Source organism: Rhamphochromis sp. 'chilingali' (genome assembly GCF_963969265.1).
Source record: "Rhamphochromis sp. 'chilingali' genome assembly, chromosome: 6".
NCBI classification, from domain to species: Eukaryota; Metazoa; Chordata; class Actinopteri; order Cichliformes; family Cichlidae; genus Rhamphochromis; species Rhamphochromis sp. 'chilingali'.
The window spans coordinates 30,819,424-30,843,048 of NC_137933.1; the positions used below are offsets into that span (position 1 = coordinate 30,819,424).

General features: G+C 37.8%; 1 protein-coding gene across 6 annotated transcripts; it reads left to right on the top strand.

The window, feature by feature from the left end:
• The first annotated feature begins 1,818 nt into the window (after positions 1 to 1,818).
• wdr93 (WD repeat domain 93) lies at positions 1,819 to 19,022 on the top strand. 6 transcript variants are annotated; one of them, XM_080885195.1, is made up of 17 exons: positions 1,819 to 1,864; positions 2,473 to 2,567; positions 3,278 to 3,375; positions 11,466 to 11,667; positions 12,286 to 12,350; positions 12,474 to 12,552; positions 12,649 to 12,722; positions 13,625 to 13,694; positions 13,868 to 14,024; positions 14,676 to 14,740; positions 15,010 to 15,096; positions 15,235 to 15,366; positions 16,496 to 16,703; positions 16,784 to 16,844; positions 17,413 to 17,569; positions 17,664 to 17,850; positions 17,974 to 19,020. In XM_080885195.1, exons 3-17 carry the CDS (start codon positions 3,304 to 3,306, stop codon positions 18,059 to 18,061), a joined length of 1,704 nt encoding a protein of 567 aa, XP_080741321.1. In that variant the 5' UTR covers positions 1,819 to 1,864; positions 2,473 to 2,567; positions 3,278 to 3,303; the 3' UTR covers positions 18,062 to 19,020. The 6 variants fall into 6 exon arrangements, with proteins under 6 accessions (XP_080741321.1, XP_080741320.1, XP_080741322.1 ...); XM_080885197.1 differs by having other exon boundaries at positions 1,829 to 1,864; positions 3,278 to 3,364; positions 17,974 to 19,021; XM_080885194.1 differs by lacking the exon at positions 2,473 to 2,567 and having other exon boundaries at positions 1,821 to 1,864.
• Positions 19,023 to 23,625: the final 4,603 nt, after the last annotated feature.

Here is a 23,625-nt window from a genome sequence, read left to right on the forward strand (position 1 = left end):
AAGAGATCTATAACCACAGACATTTTTCTTTGTAGATCGCTCTTATTTTTTTGTGCACACAGCAATCATGTTTTCTTTATGCACGCAGGCACCCTCATACACAGGTATAAGTAGAAGCCAAGAAATTATTGTATAAGACATTTTATATTTTTCTGTTTTATAAAGGGCTAACAACAATGTTGTCAGTTTGTGATAAAAATCCATTTGCAGATGATTATCCTGCAGCAAGAGAGTTTTCCTTTGTCAAAAGTGTAAGAACTGCAAACTTTAAAACTTAAAGTGTCAAATGTAAAGGATGGGCTAAATCAAGATCTTTAAAATTCAAGCTTTTAGATCCTGAATAATAATATGTTTTGTTTCCTTAATTGTTAAAGCGAAGGCCAGCTGGCTATAAAATCCTGTCAGTTAACACAGTGCAATACCATATCATTATAATGCTTCACATGCATGAAACAGTCCTATTAATTTTGCATTTTGGTATACTTGGAGGGTAACTGTAAACTGTATAATAAAGATGGTCATAGCATGCGTTTTGAAAGCCACATTCATTTTATTATAATTGCTTCATTTTTGCCTGTTTAGCTGGAAGTTACCATATTTGAGAATGTAGGTTAAGTCATCAGCTAACACTAGTAACTGTGGTTAGCAAGCTGCATTGATAAACTGTACAGATGTAGTGCCTGAATACACACATCTGCTACTTACTGCAAAGATACAGACTAACTCTGGTATCCAGATGGATGAGATCTGAAAACATTCACAGAGTTGCAAGGCGGCACTTGAGGCACAAAACACTATTTTATATACTGTTAACTACCATGTTATAAAAGGAGAACAACAGAAGACCATCAGCTTGTCCCTATGTTGACCTCATCCCAGTATCATTCTCCAACTTGCAATGAAAAACACAGACCAGTTCAGTTAAGTTTTGGCTGCTTATTCATGTGTGCTGGGTTCAGCGGGTTGAGTAGTTGCAAGGCTGACATGCTTGAAGAGTTCTATTAAAATGATAGCACAAAAGAAATACTGTTTATGACTGCTGCTGTGATTTTGTGTTATATAAATAAAATTGGGAGCGACCACCAGAGAAACTGCACTCGTTGGTATTATAATTGGTTTGAATTTTTAGCTGCAGAGGTTGCTGCTTAGTGCAAAAAAGTGTCTTTAATGTGTGTAAAATTTTTCTATACATCATACAGATGTTGGCACTTGCAGTAGGCAAAGATTGGTCCACTCGTCTAACAGGAGAGTGGGAACAGATAAATATGCATATGCTATAAGTAAAGTATGATTTTGAGAAACAGAAACCCTTAAACCACATGGAATAACATTCAAAGATAAATGAGAAAGAGAGAGTCCTCCTCAGTATGTCATTTATAAATACAGGTATGTCTCTCCATCTGTTACTGTTACATCATGTAGAGCTATCACAGTAACAATCGTAATCATAGTCATAATAAAATATCTATATTTATAAATGGCATACTAAAGCAGGGCAATGTCTATAAATGCTAAATTAAGTACTCTATAATACCTTACCAATACTTTAATAATGCTTAATAGTGTGAAATTATTAAAAAAGTGCTACCAAATATAAAAAAAATATACCTTCTGCTTTACAGAAAGTGCACATAAGAATAATATTTTATCAGTCATTTATCACAAGAGTAGAACATGCACTTTCTTCAGACATAGATTAGATCGCAGGGCTGCAGATCTCACTGTGACCGTTCTTCTGTAGCATCCACGCCGGTGTGTAGCTCCTCCTGACACAAAGCAGCTTTATACCGCGGTCGGGGTGGAGCCAGTCGGTTGTCATAGCGACCGTGAAACATCAAGCCCGTTCAGAGTTCACAAAGCTGAGGTAAGACCAACATATCCATTTTCAGTGCTTTTCCACTCTGGTCTAAAATTACACTTACACTAAAATACTTTTGTTTGTGATCTAATAGTTGTTTTACAAGCTGCCCCTTTTTTGTCCTGAGTTAAACAGCTTTATATGACGATTTTTTATCTGTGGTGTCAGCTCATTGTTAGCCTCCAGGCTAACCAGCAGTGATGGGAGTGTAGTGTTGTGGATAGTTTTGTGTTGTGTGTCAGAACAACGAGGTGACTGCTGTCTCCAGATAGAAAAAGGAGTGATACACCTGCTGCTGTCAGACCTACAGGATTTAGGCTGTGATGTTCTCCTTTATAGTGGACAGAAATTATTTTTGTGTGGCATCTTATTGAAAAATGAACAGCTGATTGTTCTGTAAATAGTTTGAAATGGTTATTTAGAAAATCAAGGTAAAAGGTAAATAGATGCAAATAACTTTATTGTTTGCAAAACTTGTGCATAGGATTTTAAAATTGACCATTTATATTTGCATTTAAAGTTATGAAATATGATTCATTATACATGTTTGTGGTTGTTACAGTAAAAAATATAACTTTTTCTACTCTGATTTTATGTTTTTTGTGTGATTTTAGATCATTGTGTTAATACAGTATGTCAAAATGAAAACATAACTGTAAATTCAGACACGTGAGGTTGTGCTGAAAAGGAAGATACCAAACAAGGAAAGGTAAATAGTTTTTAAAGGTAAAATTTAGAGAAAACATCAAAAGTAGTTAAAAATGGCTGCAGTTACAACCTGGACCCCACAGGGTTAAACGTTTTTTTGTTTTTGTTTTTTAAAGTAACGCAATAGTTACTTTTCAAGTAATTAATTACTTTTAGAAAATTGTAACTCAGTTACTAACTCAGTTACTTTTTTGAAGAAGTAACTAGTAACTATAATTAATTACTTTTCAAAGTAACTTGCCCAACACTGCTAACCAGTGACCTCACTGAACTCTTTTTCAGCCACATCTAGGCCGTATGAAATCAGTCTGTGTGTAAAGTTGTAAACTCTATGCTCTAAAGTATTTAGTGAACGACATCAAGTGTTACGAAAAGGGCTAATCTGATTCATTTTGTTATTTTATTTATTTCCAATAAATACTTTCAGCGGCATATAAATAGTATCAGCTTTTTCCACTGTGACATTTAAGGCTATTTCAGTTCCTGCATAGTAACGACCATATTCTACATGTTTTTGGAATACTTTATACTGAATTAACTTCAGGGCTTTTTCTAGCTAATAAAGGGGCAGATGAGTAAAATCTATATATAGTTAAAGCAGTGAGTCTGTGTTGTCTTATTTCACAGACATCTATTTCTTTCTAAAAAAAAAAAAATTTCTGTTGTGGAGGTAAACAAAGACGACATGAGAGCTCTCGATTCTCTCTCCAGGTTTATTCTTCATCACAAGAAAAGAAATGGAATCAGCCCATAACGCAAAGACATCCAGGGATGAGACACCTACTTTGGAACTTACTGGTATGATGCAGGTACAAAGATCTTGACATGTAAAGTTTTAAGTTTAACTATCTCATGCATTAATTATGAGGGCCTCAGTCACGATTTTGTCCTTAGATTTTTATTCCTCTTTAAGCACAAAAAGAAAAACAACCCAAAAATGCAATTGAAATTTTGTTCATGAACTCATTTTTCAGGGAGTTACAAACATGTCCACTCATTTGGACACCATGCATTTGATTCCTAAACCAAAGAAATATGTATTTAACAAACCAATAATAGAACATGATTTACTTTGTGAAAACTGTCAATAAGACATTTTGAAAGCTCATAATCTGATGTTTTCTCACATTTTTATATCCATGTAGCATCGTGGCATCTGTTGGCACTTGGCCAAAGTGAGAACTTGATTTTTGTGTAGACCAGTATGAAATATATCCAGTCGACTCTGAACCAGCAAACAGAGCTATTCCATTTTTTTACAATGAAGAAAACAAAGGTTGTCAAATAAAAATAACAGTTTCGTTAAACAAAATGTAGATGTTTTCATACTCATTCTAATTTAGAAATGTGTTATTTGAAGAATTATGAATTGAAACTAGGGGTGCAACAATACACAAAATTCACGGTTCGGTTCAGTTCGATACTTTGGTGTCACGGTTCGATATTTTTTCGATACAAAAAAATGTTCATGCCTTTTTAATTTGTCATTTATTAAAATTATAAATATATATTTTAACTCAGAAGTACAGTTTTTAAATTTAATGTTGCTGAAACAAAAGTAATTTAAAAAATAAATCTGATTGAGGAATCACTCATCTTTGGAAAAGAGAGTTTATTACAGAGAAATGGCTCTTTCCAAAATAAAAGCTATACTATATGCTTCTTCTGGGCTATATTCTCAGCAGCATATTGTAGCGGGTCAGGGCTGTTCGGGGTTCTGTTTGTACAGTTATGTTTTGTTTATGTTGCCATAGTGACGGGTGACGCCCTCTCGCTGCGACGGTGTGTCCTTCCGGGGGCAGAGGGCGCCCTGTGTGTTTTTTTTTTTTTTGTTTTTTTTTTATTGAAACAAATTTCCATATACAAAACAAGTCAAGGAAACAGACCAGAATTGTAACAATTTACATTATAAAGATGGTGAAGCAAGTCATCATAACTTTACAGGGAGAAAATAAAAGTTTCTAGAGTAAAGAAATAAGGAACATAGACCTTTTGACACAGGCAAGAAAATTAGAAGAGCAAGTATTTTTTGATTTTACAGTATAGTACAGCAGTTTTTTTGTTCATATTTGAAATAAGCTTAAGTGACTTAAAGTATTGACAAAAGTAATTCAAGAAGACTGTAAACATAGGAGAGGCATTCTTCCACTTACATAAATGAATGAAAAACTTACATAGCACTATTACAAAATTGACAACATCTGAGATTTCAGAATCCAGATTGTCCATAAAGTAAAGAATATCCTTAGATGTGAAGGCAGGTACATTGGAAATTCTGAGTGAAACCCAACAGTGTATTTCAAACCAGAAAGCATTAACATACTGACAAGTGAAAAATAGATGCTCTAGTGTTTCTGGATCGGAAGAACAGAAAGCACAAGAGTCGGCCTCAAAATTAAACCTTTTATGCAGGAATTCTCCAACTGGATAAATGCCTGATATGATTCTGAAGTGTGTTTCTTTCATTTTAGGCGCAAGTGGGTATTTTAAGTAAAAAGAAAATGACTTGTCTTTCAATATGCTATCAAGGTCATGTCTGACATTGACATTGTAGTTGCAGAATACTATTTGCTTAAAGGTATTAGAGATGAACTTATTATTAAATTGTTTGTCCTTTATTGAGGTATTACCTATCGTCAGTGAAGGTAAGCATGTTCTTATTAATGAATACTTTAAAGTATTTACGATAAGATTTAACAACGGTGTGGGTATCGCTTTACAAACCTTATTATAATTATTAAATGAAATCACTATTTTATACTTATCAATAAATTCTTCATAAGATAGCAAGTTTCCATTTCTATCAAGCAGATCAACAACAAAACATACACCGTTATCATACCAGTCTGATTTAAATAAGGACTTCTTATTGATGACTATAACCCTATTATTCCACAACACAGAATTGTGAGGTGAAAAATTGTGGGTGAAAATTAGTTTCCCAAAATTCAAAGCTTGCTTATAGAAACTAGACAACTTAAGAGGAAGCTTAGATATTTCATAATCACATCTGAGCAAAAAATCTAACCCCCCGACCTTATTAAAGAGTTTGTTTGGAATATGGTACCACATAGATTGAGGACAGGAAATGCAGTCTTTTATCCATCTGAGCCTGAATGCAGCAATAATAGATTCAAAGTCTAAAGCTTTCAAGCCCCCATTTTCATAGTCTTTAACTAATTGTGATTTGCGTATATAATGTGTTTTATTCTTCCAGATAAAGCTGAATATAATAGAATTGGACAGTTTAATCATTTTAGGAGATGTAAAAATTGAATAACAGGGGTATATGAGTCTTGAAAGTCCTTCTGCTTTAGACAGTAAGATACGACCTAATATGGATAAATCACGTGTTAACCAATGATTAAATATTTTTTTAACTACATTTAATCTAGGAGTTATGTTATTATTCTCTCGATCATTAGTATTTTTACTGATTATTAAACCAAGGTATTTTACCTCCTCTTTTACTGGTATATTGTTAATAGTATTTTGATTACAGTTGTGTACAGCTAAGATTTCACATTTTTTAAGGTTTAGTGTTAAGCCGGATGCTTTTGAGAATGAAAGGATTTTATTAATTGCAGTAGAGACCATATTTACATTCCTTAGAAATAAGGCAGTGTCATCAGCAAATTGACTAATTTTAAATTCTTTATCAAGAATGTTTATGCCTTCCAGATCTGAAGAGAGTTTGATATAAATGGCAAGCATTTCTGCTGCAACAATAAACAATAACGGGCTAATAGGGCATCCCTGCCGAATGCCACGATGAATTTTAAAACTATTAGAAAACCCCTGATTGAGTGCAATACTACTTGTTATATCTCTGTACAACATTTTCATTACACTAACAAATCTGGGACCAAAACCCACAGCCTCCAGAGCTTTAAATAAAAAATTATGCTCCAAAGAATCAAAAGCTTTAAAGAAATCAAGAAATAAAATAAGGCTATCATGAGGAATTAAATGATTGTAATCCAACATATCTAATACTAAACGGGTATGATTATGGATATGACGCCCTTTTATAAAGGCTGACTGTGTCTCATCTATTATTTGAGTTATTCCTGTTTTTAATCTGTTGGCATAGACATGAGCTAATAATTTGTAGTCACAGCAAAGAAGTGTGATAGGTCTCCAGTTATCTAAAAGGATAGGGTCCTTGTTTGGTTTAGGAAGTAAAGAAATTATTCCTCGTTTCATAGTTGGAGATAGCATCTGATCATTTATACATTCATTAAATACCTCTAGTAATAGATCTTTAATGTCATTCCAGAAATATCTGTAAAATTCAATCGTGATTCCGTCGGGACCTGGTGATTTACCATTCGCCATTTGGGAAACAGCAGCATCCAATTCAGCTAAAGTGATTTCAGACTCATTGAGATTTTTAAAGTGTGAGTCAATTTGAGGAATTTTTCCATGGATAGAGCTAAAAAAAGAATTAGTCTCCGAACTGGAATAATTTGTAGTGTAGAGGGCTGAATAGAACTCTGTGATATAGTTGTTTATAGTCTGTTGGTCTTCAGTCAGGGTATTATTAATTTGTAACTTCATTATAGTTTTTTTTGTTTGTCTAGTTTTCTCCAGGTTAAAGAAATAAGAAGAATTCTTTTCCCCCTCCTCAATCCATTTAGCCCTTGAGCGAATGAAGGCACCTTTTGCTTTGTCTATATAAAGTTCATCTAGTTTGTACTGCAACTGGTTTAGTTCTATAGAGTTTTCCTCTGTCAGATGTGATAAATTGCACAATGAACTTATTTGTGCAGTAATTTCAGCCTGTTTCTGTCTCCTTTTATTAGCCATTAATTTTCCTTCTTCACTAGCAATTTTTCTGACATTAAACTTCAACCATTCCCATTTACTAGTAGAAGAAAAATCCTCCATTGCTTTTACCTCTCCTATCAATGATTTAATTTTTATACAAAAAGACGAGCTTCGTAAGAGGTTACTGTTAAACTTCCAGTGAGAATTCTTCGGTTCTGATAATCTATTATCCGGGGAGATTGAAAGTGTTATGGCACAATGGTCAGTAACAGGGGAGTGAAGAATCTTACAGTTGGATGATAGGGGGAAGAGACTACCAGTTATTAAGCAATAATCCAGTCTTGAGCATTGAGAGCGCTCAGAATTATTCCAGGTGTATTGCAGTTTTTCTGGGTTTAAGTTACGCCAGATATCGATTAGGTTGAGGGTGCAGGAGAAATCCATTAATATTTGGTTAAAATGAGAAGAGTTATATTTAGTTGGAAATCTATCCAGTTTTTCATCTGGTACCATATTAAAGTCACCTGCAACAACGACTTTTTCAGTTGAATAGATGATCTTCCATTCTTCTATCATTTTTTTCAAATCAGAAATCAATTTCCTGTTTTTAGCTCTATTGTTGAACCCATAAACATTTACTAAAATGTACTTAGTATCATCCAACTCCATGTTAACCATTAACCAATGACCTTCCTCATCACCTTTATGATCAAGAACTCTTCCATTAAAACGATGTAGAAAAATAGCCACTCCTGCTGAATGAGAGGTACCATGAGATAAATAAATATCACCGCTTCCCCACTGCTTTCTCCAAAATATATGATCATCTTTACTACTGTGTGTCTCTTGAAATAAAAAACAATTCGTGTTAGGCTGTTCCTTACAAAAAAGAAAAATCGCTTTACGCTTTATGTTACTTCTTAAACCTCGAACATTTAAAGAAAATATTGAAAGAACCATTGAATATAGCTTGAAAGTGCTGTAATAACTAGAGTAAGGCAATGGAACATTTTACCTCCTATTAACTAATAGACCCAGTCAAAGTCAGGGACCATTGAGCAAGTTACCGGCTTAAATTTAGTTGAACAGTTATACCTTCTTATCTAGGTCGTTATAAAGTTCTTTCATTCTTTGATTTGACGACCATCGATGACAGCATATCCGTCCTTCAGGAAAGCTTTGAGCCCTCTGCTCCTTGCCTCCTCCACCCTCGGCCACAGACGTTTGCGGGCTTCTCTGTCTTCCTTACAAAAGTCCTCTCTAAACCGAATCTTCATCTCCTTGCAGAGCTTCGCCTCCTTGGACATCTTCCACACTAGGTCTCGAACAGTTCTCATGGCAAACTGTATGACAATCAGCCTGGGTTTGTCACCAACTCGTCCCTTCTGACCCAGCCGGTGCACTGTATCCACTGTGTTGTACAGCTGCTCGGCGTTCGCAGGAATTATCTTGGTCAGAATTCTGATTATTTCTTCTCTCGTGTTCTCCCCCTCCTTCTCAGGAACGCCAGTTAGCAGCAAAGACCATCTCCGTTTGTATCTAGCATGCTCCAGACACATTTCACGAAGAGCCTCGTTCTCTTTTTTCAGCGTCGCCATCTGCGTTTTAATACGTTTCACATCTTCCACCACAGATTTAACAGCTTCCGTATTAGCATCCACGGACTCCTTTACTTTTCTTACAGCGTCGGTGTTTTCTTGCAACTGGAATTCATAATTCTTTAAATGTTCACTTTGGGTGTCAAATTTACATACCAGTTTTTGGATAGCATTGAGGAGAACTGTGTTTGAAACTTCGTTTTGCGTCTGCGATTCGTTAGCCTTCATTTTTTTAGGATTTGGACTTTTAACTGGTGTGTGGTGACGATCAGCTTGCGGTCTGTCTTGTGATAAGTCGTGCTGCTGTTCCATCCATTCAATATCTTCTTCGTCGCACGCCTGTCGAAGAGCCGCTAGGTGGTAGCCATGATCTTTGTTAATGTTAGCCATTTCGCCGCTTCGGAGAAGGTGGCCGAGAATGACGGAGAGAAACACAGGGAGGAAGTTTTTGAGATGAAGTATAACTAGTCTGCTTCTAATTCCGGTTAACTTGATTGCGGTCAAGACATAAAGGAGGTTCTTTTCAGGAAAAGCCTCGGAGCCCACTCAAGTTGAACCGCTCACTCCGCCATCTTCCCAGTCCCCCTCTACTCTGGGGCGCCCTGTGTGTTGTTGCTGTGCGGTTGCCGCGCTGAGCAGTTAGCTAGCGGCAGCGTTCTTCTGCAGATGTCAATAAACGGCTGTGCTCCCTGGCTAGCTCACGGGAAGCAAGACCAAACGACACCCCCGTCTCCTCCTTGTCTGAGCTCGCCACATTGGTGTCAGAAGTGGGATGATGGTGGCACTCCATGTTCTGACCCGAGTGACTTTTCCCCCGCCGGTCGTGACCGGCCGGTGCGCCAAAAGAAGGCACCTGGACATTTGCAGGACTTTGTGTGGGGTAATGGGGTCGTCGGGGACGACTGACCCCTTAGTTGGGGGCAATGTAGCGGGTCAGGGCTGTTCGGGGTTGTTTGTACAGTTATGTTTTGTTTATGTTGCCATAGTGACGGGTGACGCCCTCTCGCTGCGACGGTGTGTCCTTCCGGGGTCAGAGGGCGCCCTATGTGTTGTTGTTGTTGCTGTGCTGTTGCCGCGCTGAGCAGTTAGCTAGCGGCAGCGTTCTTCTGCAGATGTCAATAAACGGCTGTGCTCCCTGGCTAGCTCACGGGAAGCAAGACCAAACAACACCTCCGTCTCCTCCTTGTCTGAGCTCGCCACATTGGTGTCAGAAGTGGGATGATGGTGGCACCCCATGTTCTGACCCGAGTGAATTTTCCCCCGCCGGTCGTGACCGGCCGGTGCGCCAAAAGAAGGCACCTGGACATTTGCAGGACTTTGTGTGGGGTAATGGGGTCGTCGGGGACGACTGACCCCTTAGTTGGGGGCTATGTAGCGGGTCAGGGCTGTTCGGGGTTGTTTGTACAGTTATGTTTTGTTTATGTTGCCATAGTGACGGGTGACGCCCTCTCGCTGCGACGGTGTGTTGTTGTTGTTGCTGTGCTGTTGCCCCGCTGAGCAGTTAGCTAGCGGCAGTGTTCTTCTGCAGATGTCAATAAACGGCTGTGCTCCCAGGCTAGCTCACGGGAAGCAAGACCAAACGACACCTCCGTCTCCACCTTGTCTGAGCTCGCCACAATATTAAACATATCAGGTCCGCATAAGGAGAATCATGTGCTAACGGCTGTCTAAATGACTCGGGTAAAGTTTGTAGCATGCATGCTTGCTTGTTTTTGTCTGCTTCCTCTTGTCTTTGCACTAGGATGATGTCGGTGTAAATGTGCAGTCATATTCGTTGTGTTCCCACTAGTGCTGTCAGCGTTAATCTCGTTGAAATGACGTTAACGCCACAACACGGCAAATCTCCGTGCGTGGGGCTAGACGGCCAACACATTAACGAGCTAACTGCGCTAACACACTAGTGCGTGGCACATCCAACATACTGTTTTACTTTAGTCCATGACGCGCTTACCTTCAGGGTCATACGTCACATGAAAACCAAAATACTTCCAAACGCCAGATCTGAATGAGGGTGGGGGAGGTTCAATTTTCCATGTTGCAAGGAGAGCTTAACTTCTGTCTTGCTAGCTTGCCCTGCGCTCTTCTGACGATGCTGTCTGTGTTGAGCGCTCAGTGGATCTGCGCTCCACAGTGCAGCCTAGGCGGAGTAGTCGAACGCAGATTCACTGAGCGCTCAACACAGACAGCATCGTCAGAAGGAAAGTTGATAAAATAAATTACAAATTTTGTATTGTTCGATACATATGCGTACCGAACCGAAAGCACTGTATCGAACGGTTCAATATCGATACGAGTATCGTTGCACCCCTAATTGAAACCTGTGGGAAGATTGTAGAAATACAACTTACAGGTGTGAGTAAGTATTTTTGAGCATTTGTTATGAGATTTCATTTCACTGGTGATTCTACGTGCAATTTCACATACTTGTGATTAATGAAATTCATGAAGTTATTGTTTCAAAATAGCGGCCGATATAAGGTGTTTAGTGGTGAGACTTGCTTCTATAAATACTTATTTCCCTCATTTGTCAGCTCCCAGGAAACACCAACTGCTTGACTTGCTCAGACGACGGCAGGTATCTCTGTCTGGGCCACTCCGGGGGCTTGTCTGTGTGGTGTGCGTCATCTCTGAATCGTGTTGCAGGGTGGCTGCAGGACAGGCTGGAAATGACATCTATCCAGATGACCAGTATGTCTAAGACCATGTATCTGCTTGGCACTGTTGATGATATGGGTGAGTTATGGTCCACCAGGCTTTCCTTGGGTTGCTTCTGCTGTTTATAACAATTATCTGCCATAAAAATATATCAGACAGGTGGAAGTTTATAGATTAGCAAACGCACACTGACATTTGGCCGTGCAATGCCCTGGCAAGCTGTCCAAGATGCACCCCGCCCTCTCACCCTATGACAGATAGGACAGGCTCCTGTCACTATTCTTTTTATTGGCCGCTTTTACACACAATCAGACTTTGCTGCTGCCTCTGGTTAGGAATCTGTGCAGTAGGCACATTTTCTCTAAGAAGGGATGTTTGGTTTCCAAGAGCCTTGTTGGGTTACTTGGCACAATCTTAGCATAACTTAACTCCACCCAAAAAACTGTTCATTTTTAAGTCATAAAAAATATTATTCTTGCAGTCAGTCTGAGCCACTGTTAGGTTAATCAGGGCATCTGATGTAATTAATGTAGTAAATGTTATTTAATTCATGCCTTTTTGTGCATTTAATGCTCCATTTTAATTGTACATTTTGTGAACCACTGCCTTAGACAGTAATGCTTTTTGAAGTGTGTAAACAGGTTCTATATTATTAAATGTTATTCATCATACTGACATCATTGCTATCATCTACAGGTGTTGCGAGAGTCTTTGGTCATCATTCAGACTCGATACACCTCCTCTGCGTTACTAACATTATGGTGTGTATTGTCACATTTTACTAAATGACTTATATAACTGGGACAGGGTGTGGTTTTCACTTAGAATTTTTCTGTTTTTAATTATTAAAAAAAAAAGAAACAAATCAATTATTTGAATAACAGGAAGATATCAACAAAAGGAGCATTTGTTTGTCATTTGAACTGTTTGAAGGGGGAAATTATGGAGCTGCATCACTCAGTTGTAAGTATGAACTTCTATTTTAGTTTTTATGATGGGATTTAGTTACAGAGTTTGCAATCAAATGCAAAATTTTATTCATTTTACGTATCCTATCAGGCGGCGGAGCTGTTTGGCTTGAGGTCTACCAGTTTCCTTCAGCAGCATGGCTGAAAGAGTTGGAGAATGCACAGGTAATGAGTCACAGTTTAAACTGAAATAAGAATGTGTTTTGGGTACCGAACTCTGGGAAGGAGTGCTAAGACCAAAGATTTTGAAGTCCTGGTTACATCCCGGTCTCTCTTTGTACTTTATGCCATTTGTTTTCATATTAGACTTATGTTACCATCATTTTTTTTCAGGTTTTCCCATCCTTTTGGTTGTTTTTCTAGATTTTACCTCTAAACCTGAAATGCTTGGGGTATTGTCATCATCCAGCTGGGCAAGTAGCATTAACACCCAGCTAGGATTTTCATATTTAATACCTTAGGCATATCTACTAAAAATCTTAGACAAGTTCAAATATCCATGACGTTGACCTCAAGGCCAAGGTCAGAAGTCAAATTTTCTGAAAATTTTGTGAACATGACAATTCAAGAAAGATGATACAAGGACTGTCAAATTAATATGATAAGTGTATGTATTAAAAATCTCAGTTTGAATCTCAGTCACCTCGACCTCAATGTGAGGGTCAGAGGTCAGGTTTTCTGAAAACCTTCTGAATGCAGAAGGTTGCAATAAGGAAGTTACCTAGGATTTTCAAATGTATGCAATGGATGACAATGAATCCACTTTTTTTTTTAACAGATTTGGCCTTTTAAAGGCATGTGGTCCTAAACTTTTGATCAGTTGTAAAACAGCCTGTTTCAGTTTAAGTATTGTTTTCAATAAATTGCATGCTCAAAAAAGATGTTTTGTCTCACTCTCATTTCTTCTTGTTGCATGTTGAAGCTCTATTTGGAACCTTGTTAAGATCCAACCATGCAGAATATGATTTTTTGCCATTTTGCAAGTAGTCTTTTGATCGAGACTATATATTGCATGTGACTGAATCACACATTAAATAAACAGTTTTTTTGTTTTTTTTAATCCTCAGAACCCAAACTCATCTGAATGGTCACCAGTTACTGTAATGATTCAAATCAGGCCACCAAAAATCCCAACAGGTATAACTTTTCTGTTAGAGCAGAAGCATTACATTTACACTGTGCTACAATTTAACCAAACATGCAGAGATGTATGTGGGTCTATCAGTTTTTATGTATTGTATCTCTTGTTTTTATGATTGAAATAAAAATGCAGCCAAGCAACTGACCTTCATGTTTCTGCTTTTTGGCAGAGAAGGCACTCAGTAGTCCACCTGAGACGTCGCAGCCAACAGACTTTCTGATGCACTGTTTGGCTCTGGACATAATCAGGAGCAGCAGCCATCGTTTGGAGAAGCCGCCCTTCAGTACAGATGAAGGAAAAAGAAAGGAAATGAATGAAAGCCCAAGGTGTGATAAAGTTCATGCCAATACAATCAGCATTCCAAAGCTAAGCTGCTTTCATTGGTTGCTCTGTTTTGTTTTGGTCAGTCTGTCTGTCTAAAATAAATCCTACGGGGCATCTCTAAAATATCACCATGGCTGAATTCTCCAAAGCTTTTCTTGATTGGGAGTTCACAGATATTCTGCAGATTGTCTGTCTGTATTAGATAATAATTATAGGCTCATTTTGTTTATATTTGTAAATGTCATCCTGCTCGCTCACCTCAAAATTAAAAAATCTGCCCACTTTGCATCGCCAGCAGATATTTTGCTCGTAGTCGTTTGAAGTCGTCGAATGTTGTTGACTTTTAGTGGTGTGTAGTTGCCACATTGGTGCTCCTCACTTCCTGTGTGGTTGCCCTCTAAGACCTCATGTGGTTAACTAAAGAAAACTAGAATGACACTAACAGACTCATTCAGAAATGCAAAGAATCACTAATCAAACCAGTCACTACATTATCAGCAAATCCAGTATTAAAGACATAAGATGAGTTAGTTCTACATCTTAATATAACGAGTAAATAAAACTCACCTTTGGGTACTCCAGCATTTGAAATCTGTCTGTCTGCAAACAATTATCTCTCTTTTGTTACATATTAGTTACTGAATCTTTTCCAGACATTGCACGTGGCACTTTCTTCTGCCCTGTGGTCCTGGTGACAGCAAAGCAGAGTTTCAGCCAGGTTTGTAGCATTAAGTGTTATTGCTTAATTGCTTAACAGTAATTTAAATATGTCAAACCCATTTAGAAGTTTCCACAATAATGATCCTTCTGTCTTTCTGACCTTATATGTATGATTGATGAACTGATTGAAAGTCACAAGGGTATCCTCCTGCTTTGGATTGTATTCGTTATGCATTCAACAGTCAGAGATCCATTAAAGACATATTCAAGTCTGTATGCAGACCATGCTCCTGTTAATGTCATTTTCACTGTCTGACCTTTTCTTAGGATTACTTGTCGCTGTTGCTGTGTGGTGGAGTGGCAGCTGTAATCTTCTTCAGTATTTCCTAAAAAAACCACCAAAGAGCAGCCCAAGTATGATATTTTATTAATTAAGAGATAAGTCTAGATACTAAGAACAAAAGCTTTAAAAAGTGCTGATATTACAGCATACTTTTCTTTACACCAGTGAGATTATTTTAACGTTTTGGAATGGCCTTCTGTTTGATGCAGATGTGGACCCGATGCCAGATGTATTGTGGCCAAATGCAATGGAAATCCTCTGCTCAGCTGTTAGTAAATGCAACCGTTACATCGCTCTTGGGCTCAGTGATGCCTTGGTGTGTGTCTGGGACAGGCGATCCGGTAAGTAAATCCTACGGGGCAGCTCTAAAATGTCACCATGGTTGAATTCTCCATAGCTTTCTTTGATTGGGAGTTTAGTGAGTTTCTGCAGACATCCTTGTTTTCCGTTAAAATGAAATCTGGAAAATAGAACATGTGAACATCAGTTCACATTCTATTTTGCTTCTCCATTTCATAGAATGTTTAGAATGTCTAGAATAGGAAATCACTTTGACCCCCCAGAAGGAATGAATGCTAAAGGTGAGCCCTGTATCAAGACTTCTCATATGAGTTCCTTTGACAAGCAACTTATCCCAAGTGGTGATATGACCGCTGAAAGTTTACTCAAATGCAATTTTGGAAGATTTCTCCAGTAAATTATCAGGGTACCAATTCTTTTTCCTGTTTCTCTACCTCAATATTAAATTGCTGCCGTTGTTGAAACTATGGTATATCCCATGATCTTGATGTTTAAAGTAAAATGAATGAGAATATGAGTAATATGCTGAAGAAAAAAAAGATTTTGTCTCTAGCTCATGACACTCAGGAATGAGTTTAAAATCGTCTTGTACTTTAGTTAGATATGAGGACTCAAAACTACTAAAAAATAAATAAATAAATCAAAAGCCACCAAAGTTTTACCCACGCATGTTTATTTAAAGGGGCCTGTAAATTGGCAGGGCTTTTTTTTAATATATTCTAAAGTTCTTATACAAAAAAATCAGATGTTCTCAGGAAGTTAGATGAAAAGCAATGATTGGTTTCCTCACAGAATATCCATTTTCTTCTATTCTGTGTCTCTGCAAACACATGGACAGAAAAGGCAGACATCCTTTTGTCTCCCTTACTGACACTTAATAATACTGACACAACAGTGTCAGTATTATTAAGTGCTTCCACAGTTAAACACGCATCCAGCTGTGCACATGACAACACAGTTCAGCTAATAATCACGTTCTCAGTAAGCTGACAGATATATTTATTCTCCAACAAAAACATGACTGAAAACACTAATTAGCAGGAGTCAGATAGCAGACAAATACACAGTCTCTGATGTAATATCTATGAGGCTAAAAGTCTTAAAGCTTTTTATTTATTTCTATTCTAAACTAATTTTAGCCTGTTTATTCCTCTTTGTTTTTATTTCCAGGGGCTCCATTGTCTCTCGTTTTAATGCCAGAAGCAAACAGCGCCTTATTCAGGGTACAGTTTGTGGATTGCTGCCCTGTGACTGATGATGACTTCCAGATTTTTACTGCTGAAAAAGTCCATCTTTTGATATTGTGTAAAAGTGGAGCAATTCAAACCGTCACAACTGGACGGGGGACAAAACCCAGCACAAAGCAGCTCTCTGAAAGGTTGTCTGAGTTTTACATGCGTGGTAGCGTGGCATTGTATTAGATTAAATGTTTACACATCACTTTATGTGTCTGTTCAGGCCAAAGGACAGCAAGGACCTCCCAACTGTCACTGCGTCAGTACTGTTCCTGCAGGGATTGGTAGGAATACTCAAGCTGTTGATAAAAATATACAATGGATTGCCATAATACTTATAATGAGGTCAGTGTATGGGCAAATAACCCTTGTGAGACAAAAGCTCAGGCTTGAGACTGCACTAAATGCATGGGCATAATTTTGTGCTGAACATTGGGGGGTGTCAAGATCTCTGTCTAAATAAATAAATAAATCTGGGTAAATTCCCAGATGATTAAACATGCAACTATTTTGCTGGTAATAACTGAAATGAGTAAAGAAAATCAACAGCCTATTTATGCAAGATCATTCATAATTTTATTGGGAGGGTTATATTGGCTGGGTCTGATTATTAGGGGGGTCATAACCCCCCTGGAAATTACGCCCCTGACTAAATGCACCATTGGACCTTTATGATGTAAAGGTTCAGTGGACCTAGTATAAGATAAATGGGTTATTTTGAACTGCAAGTCATGCAGAGCTACTGGAGTAGGGTTCAAAAATAGAAGTAAGCACTAGGAAATCAACACAATAGGTTCCCTTTAATGACTTTAAGTTCTTATCTTACTGTCTCATTTCTCCTGCCTCTGTGAGTCACTTGTAATGCAAAGGAGTGGAAAAATGTCCATCCAAGATGTCATCAACAACACCACTGTGTGCTTCCTGACTCCTCCCACAACTCATCTCATTACGACTCCCCACAGTCCAATTTATGCGCTGAACTCCAAACAGCAGAGTCTGTTCATACGAGGTAAACCCAAACACCATTTTATGATAACAGCATGTTCCTGGATTAATGTTAGAACAATACTGTAAATAAAGTTTTTTTTTTATTTCTCATCCAGGTGACCAGGACACCAGCTGCAGTGTTACATCTGAAGAAAGGAGCCAGAGCCAGCTTTTCGTCTTCCGTTTTGCAGAGTCTGACATCTTTAAGCAGCACGTTGTTTCATATCCTGAGTCCACACGACAGCAGCAAACTCTGAGCTACAACACCTTAAAGGAAACCTGCAATCTCTACCTTCAGAAAAGGTTAGCATTGTTTTTGTACTGTATGCAGACTGCTCTTGAACTCCACAAATGACTTGTATGAGTAAAGTAAGTGTATGAGAATGATAAAGCAGCATTGTGTTTTTCCTGCATTTTCATGTGAAGAGCACAGTCTGTGGAGGAAAGGAACAAAACTCTGACACAGACATGGGAGCAGCTGCAGGAAAATCCAATGAAGAATTGCAGCAAATGATAAAGATACTAATAAAGTGATTCCCACCATCTGTAAAGCACTACTCACCCAGACACAAAGTGGAGGATCCTATTAAATATTATTTCTTTAATTGATAAACTTAGCAAATATAAATATAGAACTGCTGAAATTGTCTTAAGATATTGTCCTTGTTTTCTGTTATTTAAATGTTTTTGATGCATTTGAATTGTAAACTGAAATTGTTTTATTAAAACATCAATAATTTTGAGAATCTGTTTCCTGGTGTATGGGCACACACAAAGACTGCATGTAAAAGATGAGTAGCTTCCAGATTTGAAATGTGAAGCCAAAGGGGAACTCATTTAAACCTGTATTTTTCTAATTGCCAGCAGGGGGCGACTCCTTTAGTTGCTTTTGTAAGTACCTGCAGGAAACTGAACTTTTGTTCTTTTGGTCTATGACCAATGTTCCCTCTAATTTTTCACGTGTCTGAGCGAACACACAAACTCCCTGAGCAATCCCTTGGACCACTGTGAGTGACATCAGACGTGTGCACTGTGGTCACGCCGGCATCTAATCCATCCAAGTTACATGGTTTATTAAAATAATCAAATTACAGCATTTACATTTATGTTAGACTACTTTTAATTAACTGCTTTAGCCCACTTACAATGAAAATGTAAAAAAAAATCTAGTCATTGACCTGTGTAGTATGTTAACACTATTGGAAGTAAAAATAACTTGAACTCCAATTTTGAAAGCACAACTTTCTTTCTTTTTTAAAAAGCGCTGACTTGTATTATGAGTCTGTGGTCTGGGAGAGAGTCCTGTAACTCTCTGTCTGCAAAATATAGTATATAATGACCAATGCTGGGCAATTAATTATATAGTTAATTCTTTAAAAAAAAAAATTTGCAGCTATTTTTTTAATGCAGCCAAGGCGGTTTTTTAAATAAACATTTCAAATTTTTAGAACAATCAGCTGTTCTGCATCAAATCTGATGCCACACAAATTATTTGTGCCACTCCAAAAAAAAATTTCTGTCCACTATGAGATAAAGGAGAACATCACAAGCCTGATACCTGCAAGCCTTACAACAGGAGATGTATCACTCCTGTAACTTCTGTAACATTCAGCAGTCGCCTCATTGTTCTGACACACACAACAAAAACTACACTACACACTAACTACACAAGATTTGCGCTAAACGTCTCAAATCTCTCACATCTCAAAGCACCGCCGTCACTCCTAAAACTTCTCCCCGTTTCTTAACAACTAGATGCCACGTTGCCATATCATTTTTTGATTGGTTGACATAGTACTTTTTTGGACGAATAGGAAAGGGAGAGGGGGGTGGAGTTTTTGCTCACATGCGGAGAGTGCTTTCGAGCCTTTTTTCTTATAAAACGCCGTTTTTACCGTTTATTCCTGCAGTAAATATAAACAACGACAGTATTCAGGAAGAAAATCAAGTCCATACTTTTTCCGTCAATTGTTCCGTCTGTCCTGCTCACAGCTTGTACACGTTGTCATTAACGTGGCTTCACTCCACATCAGCCACGCAGCTTTCCTAGCTAAAACACCGGTGTCGGCACATAAGGACGCTGTCATAGCCTGTCAACCACGCTGATTAGCTGCGTATATACGAATGTAAATCGCATCATTGGCTGGACTATGGGATAAGGTGGCATCGTTCTAATCCCATATGGGAGCAGCCAGTCACTGACTAACACTGCAAAACAGAATTGTTAAAGTATTAATTTTAATTTCAATTCAGGTTAGATTTTTTTTGTGCACAACACAGATTTTCTGTGCGTAGAGAGCGTGCCAGCAGTACTCAATTGCGCACGTGCGCAGCTTAGAGGGAACATTGTCTATGACCTCATTAAATTTTATCCTGATAGGTTTATGAACACCATGCTCATTTTGGAGACTAACAACTAATGTGTAGTCTCCAAAATGAGCATGATGTTCATAGAGGGAAATAAGGTTTCATGCCTGTGTTATTTGCAGTAAATGTTCATGATTTCGGATACAAAGTTGCTGAAACATGGTCCTCTCACAGCAAAACTTTACCTGGGAGAACTCATAGATCCAAAAGTGACTCAAACCATGAATCTCAGGTTTTTATTTTATTTCAAGTAAGATCAGATTTCAGGTATTAAATGTGACTTGTAGAAAAATGGTCCTTGCTTTTATATCTGCTGAGCTCGAGGGACATTTATTTAAAGGATGACTGTATGCAAGCTGAGCTGAGCTCAGTCTCAGCATGTTGACATTTTGTTGCCTTTTGGGGCCTTGAATGTGTCATAAGTCATGTTTTCAAAAGACAGGGGAAAAAAAATGTTATGCAACAAAATTAACAAAAACAATTACACAGTGTAGCTTAAGAGTACGGAGCCCCACAGGGGACATGGGAGAAAAAAAATTAAGACGGACTTTTGCGAGATCTCGCAACACTAACTCGGGATCTCACAAAACTTTTGCGAGATCTCGCAAAACAAACTCGGGATCTCGCAAAAGTTGAATTCCAACAATGGCGGCAGCTACTTAGTTGTAATATTACTCTTTCTGGGTCACAAAACACACTTTTAAGATATTTTGAGGCGTGAATGTAGTTGTGTAAACGTCAGATACCTGCTCAGTTTACAAGACATCACATATTTGCAAAAGTGCTCCGACGTTTTCGGAGATCTGACACCCACCATCTCGAAGCTAACGGGAGGTCGAGACCTACTACAGCCGGGAGGAACACCGCTTTCCCGGCACATCGTGCCTCGACCTCCCGGTCGGCTTCGAACTGGCGGCCTCCGAAGAATGCGGCTAAAACTTTTGCGAGATCCCAAGTTTGTTTTGCGAGATCTCGCAAAAGTCCATCTTAACTTTTTTTCCTCCCATGTCCCCTGAGGGGCTCCGTATAAGAGTATTTATTGTCTATACTCAGCTATGTTTTTTGGCAAACAAAAACATTTTTCTAGACGGGAACATGATCAGGTGATGTCTGAACTTTTATTAACTGTTATTGATATTTATATTTAAAAGTGCAATACTGTAATTTTCTGCTGCTCATTCCTGTGCAATATCCCATCTGTCCTCCCGTCATATTTCTTTTCAAGATTTTCTTATTTAATCCCTGTACATATATTTATATTTATAGATACATATATATTTAGTCATCTTTTCTCTTTTACCATGTCTCTCTAATATTTTGCTCCTTACTATTTTTCTATTTTTTATTATATTTTATTATATTTTCTCCTACTGTACCACGCTGCTGAGTGACTGCTGCTCGCCAAACACATTTCATTGCAATGTTGACCCTGTGCTAACTTGCATATGACAAATAAAACTGAAAACTGAATTTAATGAGCACTGAGGTAAAAAAAAAATTAGATGACAGGTAAGATCTGAGATGATATTAGGAACAGCTGAATCATTGAATTATAATGTGGGGTCCTGTTTATATACTTGACCATAATTCATGAAAGCCATATTTTTGACAGGTTTACACTCATTAAAAATATATATATATATTTGCAGTGAGTACAATGAGAAAGCATGCCTTTGTGGGGAAATATTTTTGCATCCAGTCATGTTACTATTTAAGCTAATGAAGTGTGAGATTTACCAGCAGGTTTTTTCTGTTCTTTTCCACTCGGTTGTTGCCTTTTTTTCAACATCTTACTGGCATCAAACTGAAAATGAGCATGGAGAGTAACATTTAACTGGGGGGTCTTTAAAAGACTTCCCATTCATTCAATTCTTTTTTTTTTTTGAAACAGGATTGTACACAGTTGTGTAATTCTCTTTCATTTCCTTTCATCTTATGAAAGCACACTGCCACATCTCTCCATGAAAGTGAACAAGATACTGATACCGTTTTTAATATCTGACTGAAAGCCTCATTTGAATTTCTAATTTGAATTTCTAAGAGGCTTTAAAAAGACTTGAGACCAGAAGCCCTCATGTCATGACTCAGAAGGCAACAATAGCTCAGGTGTTCCATTCAGAGAGCTTGGCAGGTTTTCGTGTCAGTATTAGATGTGCACCAAGAAAAGAATCTGTTTGTGGAAAAAAAGCTTCTGACATGAAATAAAGCTCCTGCTATGAAGCAAAGACTTCAAAGGGTTGCTTTTTTTGGTCTGTTATTTTTGATGATTTGAGTTTTTCCCACTCAGATTAACTGATGTCTTTTACCTTTATTCTTCCTTGGGATTAACTGAAAGTGCTAACACACAAACAAAACAGCCAGTGATAGTTTTCCCTTGTTGGTTTATTTTCTGCCCTTAAAGCCAAATGAAACCTGAATTAAAAGTTGTTAAATTAATTTAAAAACAAAGGATTCATAACAGTTCTGTTTTTACTCATGTACTCTGAGCACTTTCAGGAGAATCAGATCCATCCAAAGTTGCCCTTTTATCACACGTAGCACAGATGGTCTTCTTCGGATTTGTTCTCACTTGCGGGCTTCGGCTTCTTGAACATGTCAAAAAAAAGTTTAGATTGTGTTGGAGGCAAAACACAGGATGACCGCTCTGGACCAGTCTGAATTCACAGCACCATTACCTGAGTGTGTCTTGTAACGGAGAGCTGGGAGGTTAAGGAGCCTTTTATATCTCAGCATTAAATGTCTTGTAATATGACGCTTGTAAAAACCTACAATGTGTAATTTTCCTCCATCAACATGTTGCTTTTTTTTTTCAAAGTCATGCAAAAACCTTTTCAAATTTGAAGATTGTCTGTTTATTTTTATCATGATTGTTCTGACAAGTTTTTGATTTCTAATCTTCTTGCTAATATTTTACATATGAATATGTACTAATTGGTTGATTAATAAAATAACTGACTGCTTAATATATAATGGTATTAATCACAAGCTGAGGCCAACAACAAATTCCAGTATTTTGACTAAGGTTACAATTCAGTTCCAGATTTTCCTGATCCAGTTGGCACACACCAGCAGATGAATGATACAGGCATCATTTAGAAAGAAGATTCAATTTCTTATCTCAGTTTGAAATTAAATGCAACCTCTTTCATGTTCATATATAGTCCTCATAAAATGCTGGTATGTAGCTACTATTTTGTAAGAGATGAATTTCTGAATTTATTTGTATCATTTACATTTTTTTTGTAAATAATAGATGCTGCTTTTTAAGAAATGTTTTCAGAATCGCTCCCAAATGAGCGTCCAACAGTCATCTCCAGCTGCACGAACCTGCACTTCTCAGTTTCTTTGCTCCGAACTTGAGCTCTCTTTTAATGAGAGCCAAAGAGGATTTTAATTTTGTCACATTTCCAGGGCACAAATGGCCTTTTCCATCTGCGGTTATGATTCATCGCTGATTATAGGCAGCTCTCCCCTCTGGGGACAGAGACAGACATGGGTTTGCATGACATCTGCACACAAATCCCATATAATTGCTGTCCAACACAAATTCTTTTACTTAAGACATTTCCAGCAGCAAAAGTCACTCCACCAGCTGAATACATTTAATGTCAGATGGTCACAAATTGTAATTTACAGAAAATACAAACAGTCCTTTATTTCCATGACCTTAACAGTTCTCAGGACTCCTGCAGGAAGTGCAAATATTATTGT